This window comes from Myodes glareolus, chromosome 6 (assembly GCF_982192425.1).
Source record: "Myodes glareolus chromosome 6, mMyoGla1.1, whole genome shotgun sequence".
In the NCBI taxonomy this organism is placed as follows: domain Eukaryota; kingdom Metazoa; phylum Chordata; class Mammalia; order Rodentia; family Cricetidae; genus Myodes; species Myodes glareolus.
Genome location: NC_142031.1, coordinates 117510532 through 117529763, shown reverse-complemented (window position 1 = coordinate 117529763; position 19232 = coordinate 117510532). Strand labels below are relative to the sequence as shown.

Below are 19232 nucleotides of genomic sequence, written 5' to 3'. Positions count from 1 at the left end.
GTATGATTTTCCAGTTTGTTATTGTGGGAAGAAAATCTGAATTACTTCAACTATCTCTGTTTTTTGTATAGCATGATTTCTTTATTGATTCTTTGGGAATTTCACATCATGCACACCAGTTCCACTCATTTCCAAATTTCTCCATATCTTCCCTTCACTCTTGCAGTGTCCCCATCCTCAAAGAAAATAAAAAAAATCAAAACCAAACCAAAACCAATAAACAAAAAAATCAAAAACAAAACAAAAAGGAACCTCTTTGTTCCTGTCTTTCCCACCTCTCAAACATCCCTTCCATTCATCTTTGTGGCATTGGAAACCTCAGTGTCACACAGTCTCCCCTTTTGTTTAATCAGCTTTATTTGCAAATGTTCATTGCATTGAGTCACTGGTCTGGTTCAGGGCCTCTGGTCTCTGGCAGAACATCATCACTGGACTGTCTCAAATATCCTGCAGCTGCCAAAGTCATGGAGATCCTGTCCATAGCATTCTGCAGGATCAGTCCCTTCATGTGCTCAAGCAGGACATAGATGGAGTAGGTGTTAGGGCAGGCCAACCCAAGACCCTGGGTGTGGACCTTGGGTAGTTGAGTTGGTCAGTTTCGGGACACTCAGGCTGAGGTGAGGGGCAGAACCAGCTTTCCTACACCAATGCCATCAGGGCCTGTTCTTCCATGCCCGTGGTGAGGGAGAAGTGTGGAGGTGAGGGTAGGGGAGCAATTCTTCAGTGCCTGGGACATTGCAGCCTGCTCTCCCTTGAGGACCTTGGGCCAACTCTCTTCAGTGAGGTGCAGGGTCAGGAAAGGGCATGGCCAGCCCAGCATGGCCCTCTGATTTCATCCCTAATGGTTCCTATGATCTTTGGTAATGTGGGCCACAGACAACCACACAGAATCTATCTCTATTTTAAACCTTGATCAAACTAGTGATTTATCTTATTTATATTATATGGTCTTTCTAATCATTGACATGCAAAAGAAATAGATTATCCACCAGAATTTACTTGTTTGTAATTACTTACAGCTACTTTATGTTTCTAGATTTATGACACATTTGTTGGGTTTCATATGTTTGATTGAGTATATTCTTGTGATTATAATATTGCTTCAAATATTAATTTACTAAACATATAATTTGATGCTTTTAATTAATAACATGGCACACTGAAACTCAGATATAACCTCATGGTCAGGATCTACAATTTATGAACTATTAATTACCCATTAACTCATCTACTCACATGACCTGAAGATTCATCAGTTTGATTGAGAATAAAGACCTAAATGATCCTAAAGGTATTTTATGTAAATCTCAAAAAAAATCCAGGAAAAGCTGATCTTTGAATTACAATGTAGGAAGAAAAAAAAAAGCTGATTTTTAGGATATGTTTCTACCTTCTACTCCCAAGCAGACAGATATTCTTCTATATATTTCTCAATTATCTCCCTAATGACATTGCTTATTTGACATAACTCTTTTCTTATCCTTAATAAAAGTTTGTGTGTGTGTGTGTGTGTGTGTGTGTGTGTACGCGCGCGCACACGTGCGTAGGTAGGTAGTAGAAACAAAGATGTGTTCTGCAGCCTTGGAGCTCATAGTATCAGGCATAGTCACTGGGCTTCATTTACTAAGTGTGCATTACCTCATCCTTTGGTTCTAACTATAGATTTTCCATAAATCTCAATGTGGCTAACCATGATAAACTGCCCAACACATCACAGAACAAGGCAGCGCTTATTAGCACTTGAGAAGTTATTGATTCTTGTTCTGATTAATCTTTTATGGGTCTCTGTTGTATTAATTCCAGAGGAAAGACTTGGTTCTACTGCAGAGCGCTTGTTCATGGCTTCCACCTCAGTGACAATATCTTTAATGTTATCACTATTAGTCTAATGATGACTTTTCTGGCATTGATTTTTTTTGTCTATTTATCAACAATGAGCACTTTTAAATTGAATTTATTTTAAGATGTGTCAATAAAATGTGACTCCAAATATGTTTTATACATAAAAGAAAAAAGGAAATTTTATTTATGGTTTAAAATTTAGTTTATTTTTCTCTTATGTAAATTAAAATATGCATATCTTCTGGTGAAAGGGCTTTGTAATATGTGAAATTAGTTTTATTATGGTTCTGATCACCTTGTGATTCTCGGATACTTAGTTCTATTGTTGGTTCTATGCTAATAGTGTATTAGCTTCCATCACCAGGAGGAAGGGCTGACTTCAGCCCTGGTTTCAGTCTGTGGTCATTCTTTTGCTCTTTGTTCTGTGGTGAGGTACCACACTATGTTGGCAGCATGGAGAAGGAAGCTTTCACCTCCTGGGAACTAGAAATCAAAACAAGAAATGAAGAAAGAGCTACAGTCCCAACATCCCTCTCAGGGTTGTACCCTCAATTGAAGCACTTCCTTTCACAGGCCCCACCTGCTAAAGATTCTACTTCCTCCCATTAATGCCACTGACTGGGGACTGAGGCTTCAGCATATGAGCCTTGGGGGACATTTAAGATCAGATTCTAGCAAGAAGTATATCATGTCTTGCAACTATAATGTAGGACAATTTTAGTATCTTTTCAAATGACTCAGGTGGGTGGTATATTTTATGGTATAGAGGGAATTGGGGTGTGAGGAACTAAGGTTCCTTTAATGTGTGTGAAGGGACCCTGGTAGAAGTTTAGGGGTTTCTGGATTCCCATGTTTTTATGATTGCTGCCATAGGAACGAGTCCTTAACCTCAAGCATGTTCTGGAAACTGCTGCTCCTTTAGAACAAAGCATTTCTCTGCCATTTTCCTGATAACATATCCATTTCTTTGGTAGTGGGGTCAAACTATAAATTACTGTAAATGAGTTAACACCGAGTCTGCCTATCTACAGCCCTCAACGTGTTTAATCCAATCAAACCAGTAGACTTGGTTAATGAGTTATCACCTTTGACAGAGATAAATTAGGGTGAGGGTTGATAAAGAATGGCAGGGACCTAAGGGGCACGTAGGGAAAGGCAGAGCAGGCTGACAGGGTTTTTGCTGTGCTAGGATTGTCTGCGTGGGCTCTAATTATAGTCTTGCATTTCAGATGTTCAAAGTGATAAGGAGTTAATAGCCAACAGCTCTGTACTAGATGTTCAATGTTAGTGTCAGAATGCTGTTTGTGGCTGTCCTCTCCTGCTTCCACTAAACCACCTGTGCTGGAGAATGACCAGTTTTGCAAAGAAATTTATTTATAGGCAATAGTGTATGTGTGTATGTGTGTGTTTGCAAAGAAATTTATTTGTAGGTAATAGTGTGTGTGTTTACTGATATATCCATATTGTGAATGTGCTATCATTTTATCCCTCAGGCTAGATGAAAAATATACATTTTCTTGCTGTGAGCAGTGAGTGGACAGGTCAACGTTGACCCCAGGGAGGAGAGGCTAGTCCCTGTGTGTCACATTTTTAGTTCTGTGAAGCTTGTTGGTTTACTTGAGGTCATAATTTTGGAGCCTGGGGAATTGTGTTTAAATGGATGTTCTGATTAATTAAGAGTTAACCAGTAAAGAGTATTCTTTTAAAACTTATTTTAACTTTTATCTGAAATCAAAAAGATCTGGGTTTGAAAACTAGTTCCATCATTTACCAGTGTTTTGAACTTGGGCAAATTACTTAATCGTTTTTATTCATCGCTCCAATCTTTGCCTCTCAGAGTTCTGACAAGGATTACATTAGGGAAACTGTGTCCTAACAGAGGAGCTGTGAAAAAAATGGTAACCATTATTATTTAATGACCTAAGTTTTAGGGAAAGCTTTGGTATGAGGTAATAAAAATAATTGAATCCTTCAATAATGACTGATGTTTAATTAATTAGTGAATATCTATGTGCAGGAATTGGGACAATAAAGATGAAAAAGTTCCCACACCCCAAGAGGTCAAATCTGCAGGTGGCTCTTTCCTTGAGTGGAGACTTCTAGACTATTTGCTTCTGTTAAACTGTTGGGTGCCAAGCAGAGGGCTGGCTCTACTGGCCTGAAGACAATTCACCATCTTCATATTTCTTCTCTCACTAAAATAATGTATGTCTTTCTGATAAAGACAACATACACCAGAAATACTTGTGTAAGCTCAGGATTTTGAGTTTTGTTTGTTAATATTAACACTAAGATGAGTAATGTGATTAAAAAAAACACCATCAACTGACTCCCAAGAGAAAAGAGTTTTTCACAAAAGTGAATATAGTAGAGAATTCATGAGTACCTGCCCAAGGAAGTCAAGTACAGGATGTGTTTCTAAGCCCTGGGAGCTAGCAGCATGTGTAGGGAAAGTGGCAGGGAAGTGTTAGATCACAGGTTCAGGTAGAAGAGTGACCAGGAAACTGGTACAGAAAGGGGGAGCCACTGTCTGCAAGAGATACAGAGAGGCCTGCAAGACTGGAGGGTTATCTGGCTCAGGTGAGATGTAGTGGATAGAAGGTGTTTGGGGTACGGGGGAGGGCACTACATAGGAAGCCATTAGGCATGGGATTTCAGGATGTGTTTATGTAAAATAGAAAATTAAGAACTAAATTCAATTGAGTTTCTGGCTAAAGTGTTTGGTTGGGAAAATAAGTGAAAAGATAAAGGTATCAAGGCATTTAGTTCCATTAATGATGCATTAAAATGTCACCCAAAAGCAATCAAATCAGATGGCTAGAATCTTATACAACCTAGGAACTCCTGCATCTCCCTTCTTAGCCTTCCTCCTTCACTCCCTCCCTTCTTCCCTGTCTCCTTCCATAAACACATATTAGATCCTTACTACAGGGTAGATAACACTATTCAGATTCTCCAATAACTTAACACTGGTGGAAATAAGAACCCCCAAACAAACAAAAACAAAACAAAAAAAGTAAACCCTAAACTCTAGAGTAAACAACACATGATCTGTGCTGTAAAGAACCACAGTGCTGCTGCAAGAAGGGCCCAGGCAGAACTTTCTGTTGGGATTTCAGCTGACTCAGAAATGACAGGATCCCCTGTCCCAGGAGGAAGGGTTATTCTGTTTCCCTAAAGCAGGTTTTATTTTCTTCCGCTGAGCTCATCTCATTTCTGCCCACAGTGTAGTTTCTGTCTTCTCTGAGGATACCCCCCCCCCCATGCTTCCTCTTTCTTTTATTTCCCACATGTTTCCTAATTATACCTTGTCTGGGGCACATGAGCTGTAGGATTAATTCTAAAATAAGCATCTTTAAAGGTTAGGTATATCCTAGCTTCTCCTGGGAGCCATTTGTACTTGGGATATTATCATTTTATCCCATCAGTCTTAAATCCACTATTGCTGCTTCCATTACCCCTAAGGGAATGAGTTTAATCAATGGATTGCCTCTGAGGTTTTGGAATTCACAGATAGCAGTTGGTGTGGGCCTGTGAGGTTTATGCTATTGAGGGAGGAGGGAGAAAGGAAAGACTAAAGGAAAAGGCTGTGCTAAGAGTCTCCACCATCCCTAGAATCCAGTGTTTTGACCTCCTCACTTATTCCTACCGTCCAGTTCTGGTCACTGAAGACTCACTGGATTACTAGCTTCATGATGGATTTCCCATTGTTAAGATGAGGCAAAGAGGAAGAAGAATCATTGCTGTTAATTGTTTTTCTATTGAATGTAGACAGTCATATGGACTGCACAGAAGACAGTCAGGAGGGGCCCTGACTCATTGCTCTCTGTGCTGACATAGGATAGTTAAAGATTCTAAATGCTCACAGGCACAAAAATAAAATTTTCCATCTTGTAATGGACATTAGCGTAAATCATTAGTGCACTTTTTCCGGAATGCTTTAGGGAAAATTACTGAAATAGATACATTTTGGAGCATTTACTTAACCCTTGAACCAGTTGCTTTCTCTGAGCCTCAACCTGTCCAAGTGGCTTGGGTAATAGACATGACTATGTGGTCTGGGCACCCATGACTGCAGTTGGGCCGTCCTGGGTGAGTACTGATCAGAGCTGAGCCAGCCAGACTCTTTAAAATGTGCCCCAAGGCTAGGGAGGTGGTTCAGTTGGTAAAGTGTTTGTTTGCTTTGTAGCATAAGAACCTGGGTTCAATTCCCAGAACCCATAAAAAAATAGCTGGGCGTGGTGGCATATGCCTGTAATCCCAGTGTTGGGGAGGCAGCGATTCATGGATGGATCCTCAGGGCTCACTAACCAGCAAACCTCGCTTAATTGGTGACCCCCAGGTCCCAGTGAGAGATGTTCCTGAGGAATGACAACCAAAATTGATGTATAGTCTTAGCACAAGCACGTGTGTGTGTGTGTGTGTGTGTGTGTGTGTTTGCCAGTCTTCCTAAAATTTGGCTCTTGTTTGCTTTTATTTATAAATGCAAGAAGATCTTCTGAGCAGCAGAAAGGTTGAGAGATGTAAGGGCAGGGGAATGGAGGAATGGCTGGGAGGAACTGATCAAAAAAGTTGGGAAGTCCAAATTTGGGCTGCAGCATTGTAAGATTCTGGCTCCTCCCTTTGAAGACATGGTGAATAATCTGCCATTTGAATGTGGAGTGCTCTTTTCATAGGAGTGAACAGGTAAGAAGGGATGCAGAACATCATTGCCTGTGGAAGAGTTAAGTTAGTCCTTACCTGAACATTGATTGTAATTCCCATGAGCTCTGGTTGGGTTTAATGTTTTCTTCCTTCTAATGGACAGTAATTGAAGTAAATTTATTATCTAAATTATTTCCTAGTTCAGGATATCACTTAGAAAGATGGGGTTAGGGAGGAGATGAAAAATTTTAATAATAATAATAATAATAATAAATATAAAAAATAATGTTGTTGAATAGAAGGGGTTCATTCTGTAGTAGTGAAGGGGGCAATAAAAAGGATAGTGGGGTGAATGTGAGGAAAATACATCATATGAAAATACCTTATCTGAAATTGTCTAAGAATAAACAAAGATATATCAATAAAGATATGAAGAAAATCAGAAAAAAAGAAAGATGGGGTTATAAATTTATATAATCACAATCCAAAAGCCACAGTAGCCCATGGGTGCTCCTACAAGTTTCTTCCAGCCATGGCCCTCCCTGCATGGTGGAGAGTAGTTTTTTGTTGTTGTTGTTTTTGAGTTTGGCACTTATATCATAAACTTGGTATAATTTCTTTACCCAATTTTGACAAATTGTCAGTTTTCACAGGTAGTTCCTGGGTTTGTTTTATAAATGAGTGGATGCTTCTGACAGAGATCCTGAAGGATTGTCTAGAGATTCCATTCTCTGGAGGCTAAAACTCACAGTTTCCTTCCTTTCAACAATTCTTATGGCTGGTTGATAGTCCCATCCCAATCCATTTTCACACCTCCTCCCCTCATACTGCTGCTCCAGGGGAGACTGACTCTTAGATACATCTAATCCTAATAGTTTATGAAATCTGCAAGGCATATACTCAATAGGTTGTAGTCCCAGGGTCTAAAAGTCAAGTTATATAATAGCTTGTCTCTGGACTCACATTATAGGGAAGGCAGATAAACCCTGTGCTAAATAAAGTAAATGTAGAGCATAGACAAACAGTGGGACCTGAGAGGGGAATCTTAGTTGTGTTGGGGCACAGGATAGCACAAAAGAAAAGCATTACCGAGACCTGAAAGCATAGGGAGCTTGACGGTGGAGACATGATATAGCTGTAGCACAGGGGCACACTTGTAGAAGTATCTGTGTATGTGCCTTCACGCACATGCATCATATGGGCCAGTGGGCAGGATACTAGTTGAGAATTGTTGAAAAGTAGAGAGCAATGAGGACAATGTTTGAGACTGAGGAGCTGGGCTGGGCCAGATACATAGACTTTTCATGCTACATGAAGAAGTGTAGATTTTTTTTGGCCCTGAAGAGAAAATTAAAATGTTCACAGGCAATTGGCAGAATATGAGATTACAAAGAAACTGAGTTGACTACTCTGGAGATTGTGGATGGGTGGCATGGGGATGTTCAAGGAGCCAGAGTCTAATTATAAAGTCCTATTTTTTTATTCCATTGACATATTTATCTAGATAAACTTGTGAGACAATGCATTAAACCAGAATGTTGCCTTATTAGTTTATAACATAATAGCAGTAAAGTTCTGGGACTATGGCAGGTATATGTAAAGAGCATGAGTCACAGTCGGAGGGATGGTGAGCAAGACTCTAAGGCTCATCTTGGAAAACTGATCTTACCAATTCACTGTGACCCCAATTTATGTTAGGGTACTTTTATTTTTGTGGGGCAGTGCTACATTGTTAGGGTCAAATTTTTATATCAACCTTGTCTTTTTCATTGGTTTCAAAGTTAACTGAGCTTGTAGATCCCCACATGGTTCCTATAGATACACCAGTAATTCTATTTTAGTCTCTTTTCTGATGTTGTAACAGAATGACACAGACTGGGTTATTTGTAAATAATAAATGTTTATTTGGTTCTATGGAGTCTGGGAAGACCAAGAATATGGTGCTGATATCTGGGGAGACTTTTGAGCTGTGTTCTTGTGTGATGGCAGAGTCAGCAAGCATATGAGTAATTATATTAGACCAAATGAATTCTTCATTAGATAATCTGATGTTCTGTGAAGCAATAAATATGACAAGCTTGGGAGGTCTTTGCTTTTTGAGGCAACTTCACTGTATTACCTGCTTGAGAAAGTGTACGGTATGGAAAGGGTAGGAGTTGTCAATTACCTGTCACCCTTTTTAGCAATTACAGATATCAACTAGGGGTCTATCTATCATACTGCTGCTGGGTCTTCATTTACATTTGGTTATAGTTCCTAATGGTGAAGATTGAACCATGGATGGTAGAATTCCTACACTGGAGTAGTCCCAGCTACTAGCTTCTTTCCTTTTCTCACATAGACTCTTACCCATCCATTAGAAGGTGCATATACTGACTATTCATCTGCTCCAGGTTTCAGGCACCAGAGAACAGACACAGGATTGAGTGTTTACTGGCTCATTTATTCACTAAGACCAAACCAAACATTGAAATGTGTTTGACAACTGCTTTATTGCATTTGAATATCCAAATTTAAAAGTGCCAAATAATTCAGAACATATTAGCTAGTTATTCTTGATTATTTTTCCTCTAAGATATATAGAACTTTATTATTGTATGAGTTTGTTTTTGTCAACTTGACACAAGCTAAAGTCATCTGGAAAGATGGGACCTCAGTTGAGAAAATGCTTCTATCAGATTGCCTGTAGGTAAGTCTGTGGGAGGGCCCAGCCCACTGTAGGTGGTACCACCTCTGGGCATGTGGTCCTGGGCTACATTCAAAAGCAAGCTTAGCAAGTGGAACAAGCCAATTAGCAGTATTCCTCCTTGGTCTCTGATTCAGTTCCTGCTTCCAGGTTCTTACCTTGCTTGAATTCTTGCCCTGACTTCCTTCAATGATGAACTGTGATATGAAAGTGTAAGCCAAATAAACTCTTTCTTCCCAAAGTTAGTTTTGGTCATGGTGTTTAGCGTAGCCATAGAAAGCAAACTAAAATGATTAGCCACTGAAGAGTTGATGTTCCATGTCCTGAGGAGTCTCAGAATGCTTTTTATAAAAACCCACGTCATCTGACCAAGACATTTTTCCTTATAGCCACACAATTTCCCCTTTCCTTGCATTGCTTTAGCTTCAGTGGACTATCCCTACTTAAGCATGCAACCTCATACACTATGATGTCACAACTCATCCATCAGGCAGCTGGCCAGGCGAGATAAGAGTGCGGATGATGCCAACACTCCAGCGTCTGATTCACCAAGTGTTTCCATTGGAGTAGGCACAGAAATATAGCAAGGTAGAAAGGAGACTTCTGCTCAGTGCCATTTGTTTCACAGTGCCAGCTTCTGTGAGAGGTTGATATGGGAATCTAAAATTTAATATAGGGGGCTGGGGAGATGGTACAGTGGTAAAGTGCTACTATGGTAAACATGAAGACCTGAGTTTGGCTCCCAGCATCCACATCACAAAAGCTGGATGTGGTAGTATGTATTGGTAATCCCAAAGCTGGGGCAACAGAGCAAAGCTGGTCCCTGGGGCTCACTGACCAACTAGGCTTGCCTACTTGGGGAGTGCCAGGCTATGAGAGACATCTTTTTTCTTTTCAAAAATTTTCATCCAATGTATTTTGATCATATTCTTTCTCCTCCTGCAGTTTCTCCTAGAGCCCCACCCCCATCCAACTTCATGTTCTTTTTCTTTTTTGAAACAAACAAAAATTAAAAGCAATAACAAAATCTCAGGGTCTCCAATTTGTATTGATCAATTACTCCTGAACAAGGGGTCTACTCTGGAGTGTTGTTGATAGACCCAGTGTCACACCATTGAAGAAAAGTGATTTCTCTTCCTAGAAGCTATTAACAGCTAAAAGCTTCTTGGCTAGGGGTAGGATTTTATGTGGTGGGAGTTTGTTTGGGTAGAACCTGTGCAGGCCTTCTGTAAGCTGCCACAGTCTCTGTGGTTTCTTTGGAGTCATCACCATCTCTGATTTTATAATTTTGCTGCCTTCTCTTCCATATAGATCCCTATCTTGGGGTTACTATTGCTTTGATGAAACACCATGGCAAAAGTCCTTGATAAGAAAAGAGTTTATTTCGCTTATAGTTCCATATCATAGTCCGTCATTGAAGGAATTCAGGATGGGAACTCAAAACAGTGCCAGAACCTGGAGGCAGGAGCTGATGCAGAGGCCATGGAGAGGTGCTGCTTACTGGCTTGCTCCATATGGCTTGCTCAGTCTGCTTTCTTATAGAACCCAGGACCACCCGCCCAGGAATGGCTCTACCCACAAAGGGCTGGGCCCTCCTTCATCAGTCACTTATTAAGAAAATGCCTACAGCCCCATCTTTGGAGGCGTTTTCTTAATTAAGGTTTCCCCTCTCAGACAACTTCAGCTGTATCAAATTGCCTTAAAACTATCCAGCCCATCTTACAGATGGGCCTTGAGGGGCGGGATGTAATAAAGGCATTTAATTTAGGGCTGAATGTTCCAAAGGAAAGAGCTTGTCTTAAAATTCAAGGTGGAGGAGATCGGGTGCTTTCAGGGTGGTACAGCCCCTTTGGATATCAGTATGGTGATTTCTCAGAAAATTAGGAAACAACCTTCCTCAAGACCTAGCAATACCACTTTTGGTTATATATCTAAAGGATGCTTAATTGTACCACAAGGCCATGTGCTCAGCCATGTTCATAGCAGCATTGTTTGTCATAGCCAGAACCTGAAAACAACCTAAATGCCCCTCGACTGAAGAATGGATAAGGAAAATGTGGTAATTTACACAATGAAGTACTACACAATAGAAAAAAATAATGACATCTTGAACTTTGCAGGCAAATAGATGGAGCTAGAAAACATCATTTTGAGTGAAGTAACCCAGACCCAGAAAGACAATTATCACATGCACTCACTCATAAGTGGTTTTTAAACATAAAGCAAAGAAAACCAGCCTACAAATCACAATCCCAGAGAACCTAGACCACAATGAGGACCCTAAGAGAAACATACATAAATCTAATCTACATGTGAAGTAGTAAAAGACAAGATTTTCTGAGTAAATTGGAAGAATGGGGACCTTGGCAGAGCATGGAAGGAGAGGCAGGGAGGGGAGCAGAGAAAAGTGTAGAGCTCAATACAAGTCAATCAAAAGATAAAAGTAAAAGTTGAGGTTTTGTTTGGCATTACATTGGATCCATACATAAATCTGGGTTCAGTTGCCATCTTAGAATCAGCCTTTCAACTGCTGGACACACACAAAAAAAGAGTTATTTACTCTTTCCAATTTCTTTCTAGTCGTGCCTTCGAACTTTTAAAGAATTGGACTTACAATGCTTAGTTTGTAAAGTACGTTAGAATTTTAGGTGCTCTTATAAATGATACTTAAATGTTTCTAGTGTTTCACTTGTTTGTTTTAGATAGAGATGCAATTGATTTTTAAGTTTAAAATTATTGTAATTATTAGTGTGTGTGTGTGTGTGTGTGTGTGTGTGTGTGTGTGTGTGCGTGTGTGTGTGTGAGTGTGAGTACATGGGTGTATACATGCCACAGTATACATGTTCACTAGAGGATGGCTTCCTGGAGTCAGTTCTATCTTTCCAATGTGGGTTCTGAGGATCAAACCCAGGTTGTCAATCTTGCCTGGAAATCACATTTATCCAGATGAACTATCTCATAGTCCCAATTATTGTATTTTGATCTTGAATTCTGAAGCTTTGCTAAACTTGTTGGTTTGACTTATTTTTCTTATGTTTTCTCAGGATTTCTTTAGTATGCAATAATATTACCCTCATACACAGGTAATCATATTTTCATTCTGTTTTCTATTTGCTGTCTTTCTCCAGTAGGATGCTTGTTAGGGGAAGTAGGAGTGGTTTCCTTGCCTGGTCCCTAGGCCCAAGGAGGCATTGACTGTTTCACTGTTAAATGTTAAATGTCATGCAATAGGCTTTATACAGACATTCTGTCAGGCTGAGGAAGAATCCTTTATCTCTGATCTGCTAAGAGTTTTGTCACAAATATTATTGATGTTGGGAAATCATGTACTTGATAAGTACATGTTTTATATCATTTTGTGCATTGCAGATTGGTTTTTGCTAATATTTAAGCATTTTTTTGTCCATATTCTCTAGGGTGATTGTCTGAGTTCATTGTTTAGTTCTGTCTTGTTTTTACCAAACTCCGTAGTATGAGCTGTACTTTGTAGAACTAGATATATTTTCAGTTTCTGAGGGTGAGTACAGATAGCTCATATTAATATTCCTAGCTTCAGGGGATTGAAATAGAAATATGGATATATCATTTTTATATGTTGCTAGATTTGTTGAGATAATAATAAATAAATAATATTAATAAATGTTTCTCTATGGGGAGGGGGAGTTAGAGTGCCCCCTTCTTCTCTCCATCATAATAAATTCCCCCAGATCTTGCCTAGGTGGCAGCTGCAGTTTCTGTGTATAACCAACCAGTCTACACAATGCTTTTCACTTTCCTGCTGCGATCAGTGAGGACTTTATGTTGCTACCCAACAGAAGCTCTCTCACTTTTAACACTGTTGCATTTGAATCAATAAACAGCATTTTCTTTTCAGCATAGACACCCAACATGATCATATTAGCCAGTATTTATGGTTTCTTCTTTGATGTCAATCTTATTCCTTTCCACTTATAGATTGCAGCAATAGCCACATAATTATTTCTATTATCTTTTTGGTCTTATCTCCTTTCCTTCAACTTTAATCAACTTCTAATTTATTTTAAGGTAAGATATGAGATAAGTATCAGGCATAATTTTTTTCAAATGTCAATATAGTTGTCCTAAGTATTGTTCTCTCTCTCTTTTGCCTCCCTCCCTGTTCCTCCTCCCTTCTCCCTTTCCTCCCCCATCCCACTCTTCCTTTACTCTTCCTCAGTTTTCTCTCTCCTTTTGGCTGTACTGGAAATGCAGGGCATTCCCTCCTCAGCAGCATTCCTGGCCTTTAAGTGCTTGTTAGTTATTGCACAAGGCTCTGTACTGTGATGATTTTAGATGCCTCCTTTATTGTAGATGAAATTCCTAAATATTTTGAGGTTTTTTTTTACACTGATGCATAGAATTTTTTTTATTGATTTTTATTGAGCTATATATTTTTCTCTGTTACCCTCCCTGCCTCTCCACTCTCCTTCAACCCTCTCCCAAGGTGCATAGAATTTTTTATCCTCGCATTTGGACTGTTGTAATTACTCTTTATATATTTTGTCTTCTGGTTGCACTAGTCTACCTAATTCTATTTTGTGTGTCCATATAAGACTCCAGGTGAACTATACATTTTTTATTTAGAGATTTCTAAGTTAATGTTAATATTTGGATGAAAATTATTTTATTTAGTGAGAACCAACATTTTATAATATTAAAAATTTCCAATATATATATATATGTATATATATTCTCTTGTTTAAGTTTTTCTTTATGACCTTGGGTGGCATATATGGCATAATGGAATGTTTCATTGCTGTGGGGTGGGGCATGGAAAAGTGAGTGACAAAGTTTAAGAGTCTTTGGGCATGTATGTTTACACCTGCAGACATTGCTAGTGGCTTTTCACATAATCACTACAGAGTGAACCCATTTTCCTTTATAAATAGATGCTTCAATTTTTACCCCTATATTGGCTACATTAGGTCCTAGGGTGTTAGTATGATACATTAAGTAGTTCTTGCCTTGGGTTGTGGAATTTGGGGTGAATGTATACACTAAAGGGGGTATCTAGTGCCTCCTTGGGAGATTAATACCTCAAGTCTCTCTCCCTCAACTTGGAATAGGGAACTTGATGGCTGGGTCTACTGGTGCTGAAATGGTGAAAGGCAAGAGGGCTAAGTCCCTTCAGTGACTTTTTCCTGGTGATAGAGGATAAGAGCCAGTGATGGCTTTGAAAGAGAGGAGAGGAACAGGGGCTCTGAGAGTAGAACCTAAACCCTGCACAGCCAAACCTCTGGTTGGTAAGCCTAGCCCCTCAGGATGGGTAACTGCAGGATAAAGAAATACCATGGGTAGAGATTGGGCCTGGGCAGGCCTTTCTTTACATCTGTTTTCTTTCTTTTTTTTTCCTTTTGAGAGGTGGGAAAGTTTAATCTGTATTTCTAAGACATACTGACAACATAAGTCTTTATACCTGACCATGTAAATAGTGAGTAAAGATGTATCTTTCCTGGACACTCCCAGTGCCTTCTACAGGCCAGAAAACACAGGCAGTGGCAATCTCTGACCTGTGCCAGCCTGGACCCTTGACTAGACTATGTTTGGGGTATCTCGGAGTTGTAAGCTGGTATTGGAAAATTTTTTCTATTTTATTTATATTCACAATACTTAGAGAAGTTTGAGCCTACAGATGAGATCTATTAAAACAAAACTCTGGGTTATGTGCACTGACCAAATGTTTGGGAGAGTGCAAAAGAATGGTGTGGTCTGTAGAGACAGTGACCTTGTCCGCAATGGGATGGAATTTGGAGAAGCTATTCTCCAGTTACAAAGACCCAAATGCCAACTGTTGGCTTTCAGATCTTGGAGCTCTGTTGGGGTTAGGGACAATCTCAGAAGGAGGAATAATTTCCATGAGCCCTGATGTTCTTTTGCAGGTTTGGGGGTGGAGGAGCTCAGGATAGGCCTATCTATGGAGCACATGGGCATGGGAGCCACTACTCAAGTCTTCCCTGGATCAGCCCAAGGCCTCTTGGACTTGGATATGTAAGTAGTTTGCTCATCTTCTTTGATCTTCAATTTAAAAATATGTGGTTTTTAATCTTTTGTTGGTTTTATGGATTGCACAACTCTCAGGCTATGTCTTACTCATCTCTGCAGTCCTTCGCTGTGCTTTAAAGTCTTACATCATTAGCAAGATGATGGCTCTGCAGATGCAGAGATCCCAGTCCAGTCATAGAGAGGGAGGAGGGATTATGTGAGCAAAGGGGTCAAGACCATGATGGGGAAACCCACAGAAACAGCCGTCCCAAGCTCGTGGGTGCTCACTGACTCTGACCTAACAGCTGGGGAACTTGAAGAGGATCAAATTAGACCATCTGAATGTGGGTGACAGTTGTGGGGCTTGGGTAGTCTGTGAGGCCACTGGCAGTGGGACCAGGATTTATCCTCAGTGCGTGAACTGGCTTTTTGGAGCCCATTCCCTATTGTGAGATACTTGTTTAGCCACAATACAGGGCCAAGGGCCTTGGTCTTGCCTCATCTTGATATGCCAGACTTTGTAGACACCTCATGGGAGGCCTTACGTTTCTGAGGAGTGGATGGGGGATTGGGTGGGGGAAAGGTAGGGGACAGTGGAAGGAGGGAGGTGTAACTGTGATTGGTATGTAAAATGAAAAAGAAAAACCTTTTAAGTTAAAAAAAATGAAAAAAGATATCAAAATGTGAAAAAAAAAAGATGATGCCTCTGATGTTCTTTACTCCCTATTTATCCTGCTTCAGGTTTGTAGAGGATGTATGTTCATGACTGGATGATGCTGTTAGCTTTGCAAAATCTATTTATTTATTTAATCTACAACTTTAAATTTATTTATTTATTTATTTGCATCCTGACCACAGTTTCCCTTTCTTTCTCTCATCCCAGTTTCTCCCCCCACCTTCCTTCTACCCATCCACTTCTCCTCCATTTCTTTTCAGAAAAGGCAGACCTCCCTTTGATACCAACCGGCCATGGCGTATCAAGTTGCAGTAAGACTAGGCGTCTCCTCTCCTATTAGGACTGTATAAGGTAACCCAGTAGGAAGAAAGGGTCTCAAAAGCAGGCATCATTCAGAGACAGCCCCTGATCTCTCTGTTAGGAGTTCCACAAGAAGACCAAGCTACACACTGTAACATATATACAGAGAACTTAGGACAGACTCATGTGGGTTCCCTGGTTGTTGGTCCAGTCTTTGTGAGCCCCTATGAGGCCAAGTTAGTTGGTTCTGTGGGTTTTCTTGTAATGCCCTTGACCCCTTTGTCTCCTTGTATTAGTTAGGCTTTTTTTTTATTGCTGTGAAGAGACAGCATGACCATGACAACTTTTCTAAAAAAAATCATTTAATTGAGGTGATAGCTTACAGTTTCAGAGATTCAGTCCGTTATCATCATGCTAGGGAGCATGGCAGTGTGCCGGAAGATGTAGTGCTGGCTACATCTTGACCAGAAGGCAGCAGGAAGTCAACTGACTATCACACTAAGTAAAGCTTGAGAAAAGAGACCTCAAAGCCTGCCCCCACAGTGACACACTTTCTCCAAAAAGAACACATCTCCTAATATTGCCACTCCCTTTGGGCGTAATTTTCTTTCAAACCACCACACTCATACAATTCCCTACCCCCAACCTCTTCCACAGATTTCCCAGAGCTCTGCCTAATGTTTGGATGTTGATCTCTCTATCTGTTTCCATCTGTTGCTGGGTAAAGCCTCTCTGATGACAGCTGGGATAGGCACCAATCTATGAGCATAGGAGAATATCATTAAGGAATCATTTCATTGACTTTTCCTTTTGAACCCCCCAGGAATCTATGAGGCTGACCCTAGCTAAAAATTTTAGCAATGGAGGATATGGAAAGCCTGAACTGACCATCTCCTGTAACCAGACAAGACTTCCAGTGGGAGTGTGTGTGGGGACACCAACCCAGCCACAAACTCCTCTACTTACAATTTGTCCTGCTTACAAGATTTACTGGAGTAAAGGTGGTGCAGAAATTGTTGGAGTGGCCCACCAGTGACTGGTCCAGCTTGAGACCCATACCATGAGAGGAAGCTCACCCTTGACACTGCCTCAAGGGCCAGGACAGAGATGTTGGATGGCCCAGGGAACTAAGATAGAACCAAATACACCTGGAGAAAATTAATTTTGGGGAGGGGTCTTACTATGCTGCCCAGACTGGTCTTAAATTCCTGGGCATGGTATCCATCTGATGCCTGAGTAATTTGGACTACAGGTACATTCCACTGTGCCTGGTTGAGTTTTAAGCTTTATTCTTCACACAGTGATCTCCCTATGCAAGTGGCAAGTGTGGGAAGGCCTTTTCCCATGCCTCAGGGCTTTCTCACGCTCTTCCCTGCATCTTTCATATCCTGGTTCCAGCTCACAGCCTTTCTTTTGCTGAGTCACAGACTGCGAAACCCATCTGTCAACTTCTTAATTTCAATCATTGTGTTTTCCAGTTCCAAAGCTCTACTTAGCTCTTTCTAAGGCTGATTTTCTGGTGAGATTGTCCCAGTTTTCCCTTTCTTCCATCAGTCTATGAACTGTATTCATAAGTGCTTAAAATTCCTTATCTGATCATTTCAGTAAGTACATCAAAGATGGGCCTCTTTCTTCTAGCTTGTTTGTTCTTTGTTGTTTGGTTAAATTGTCCTGTCTCCTCACACACATGGGATTCCCCACCCCCCAAATGCTAGGCATCTTGTATGAATAACTGTCAGTCTTGTGTGTCACCTCTCAGAGGGCTGTGCACCACCTGGCTAGGTTTGTGAGCTGTGATTTAGGCAAGGCCACACATCTGTCTCTCCTAAAAACTTCTTTCCTAGCAGGTGCTAACCTCAAGTCTCAGATTTTTTTGGCAACACTCCTGTGGCTTAGTAGCTCCTTGCCCTTGAACTTTATAATACACATATGATATGTCTGGAATAAAACAAAAAACTGGCATCCCATTGGAACTCTTCACCCCCACCCCAAAATATGTCTATATATTTGTGTTGTATAGAATTCTTTGGCTGGGATTGGTCAATCTATGGAGACATTTTAGTATTTTAATTAATTAATCTATTTTTCTGTTTGTGTGGATGTATATGTGTGGGTCCAGGTATGTGTGTGGGTGCACATGTGCATATAGAGGCCAGAAGATGGCTTCAGGTGTTGTCTTTCAAGGGCTTTCCATTGCTTTGCCTGTCATTCTACAAACAGGCAAATCTAGCTGGTCTCAGAGCTTTCAGGGGTCCACTGTTTCTGGCTCTCATTTACTATTGCTGGGATTATGAGTGCAGGTCATTTGTGGTGGGGTCTGGAGATGGGACTCGTCTCTTTATGCTTTCGAGGCAAGTGCTTGACTGGTTAAGCGATCTCTGTAGCTCTCACTTCAGTGTTTTAAAACAATTTCAGTTGCTGTTTGTTCTGGTTGATCACATCTGATCCATCATTCTGATGTTAACTAAGAAGCACAGATCTCAATGAATGTATATGTTTTAAGGCACAAGATGTCACTGTTGTGCTTACTGAGGTAACATTCTTGTTGAAATTGTAATGCCTTTAATGGTTTGCCTTTTTAGCCCAGAGTGAACTAATCAGACAGCTGTGTGGGGACATAAATCACAGCATATTCCTGGGGAACCTCAGATGAAATAAATCAAAGACCCCTTCCATCAGCTCTTCAATCACTCTTTGTTTTAGTCACATTGAAAATATGGTCTATGCTGTATTTACACTGTGATGGTAAGGAGATGTTGAACATCAGTGTTAGAGATTAAAAATGACAAGTTATATGATGAAGAGTGTGAAAAGGTGTTTATACTGACATGCAATATCTAGGCTAATCTACAACTCAATAATAGGTATCGTAAATCTAAGAGTGGCCCTTGAGACTATGCTCTGGATGAGTTAATAGAGCAGGTCAGCATGTACTCCTTGATGCTGGGGCTACATACATCATGGGCTCCATTCTGTGTTGGGTATGGTATTACTATTTCATCCCTCTTCTCTTCAGCTGGTATTTCTGGGTTATGTTTTCCTACATCAGGTACCATTCACCCATTTAGTCTCTCTTTTCAAAGC

General features: G+C 40.4%; 1 protein-coding gene across 3 annotated transcripts in view; it reads left to right on the top strand.

Moving 5' to 3' along the window:
* The window catches only part of LOC146894388 (uncharacterized), a 112148-nt gene that overhangs the window by 49896 nt on the left and 43020 nt on the right, over positions 1 to 19232 (top strand). For 2 of the 3 annotated variants that reach the window (XM_085691090.2, XM_085691093.2), the window contains exon 2: positions 15070 to 15178. In XM_085691090.2, the coding sequence (XP_085547216.1) occupies positions 15070 to 15178 (109 nt within the window). Of the gene's footprint in view, positions 1 to 15069; positions 15179 to 16055; positions 16192 to 19232 lie in introns of those variants that run through there. The other variant, XM_085691091.2, reaches the window with a different exon arrangement.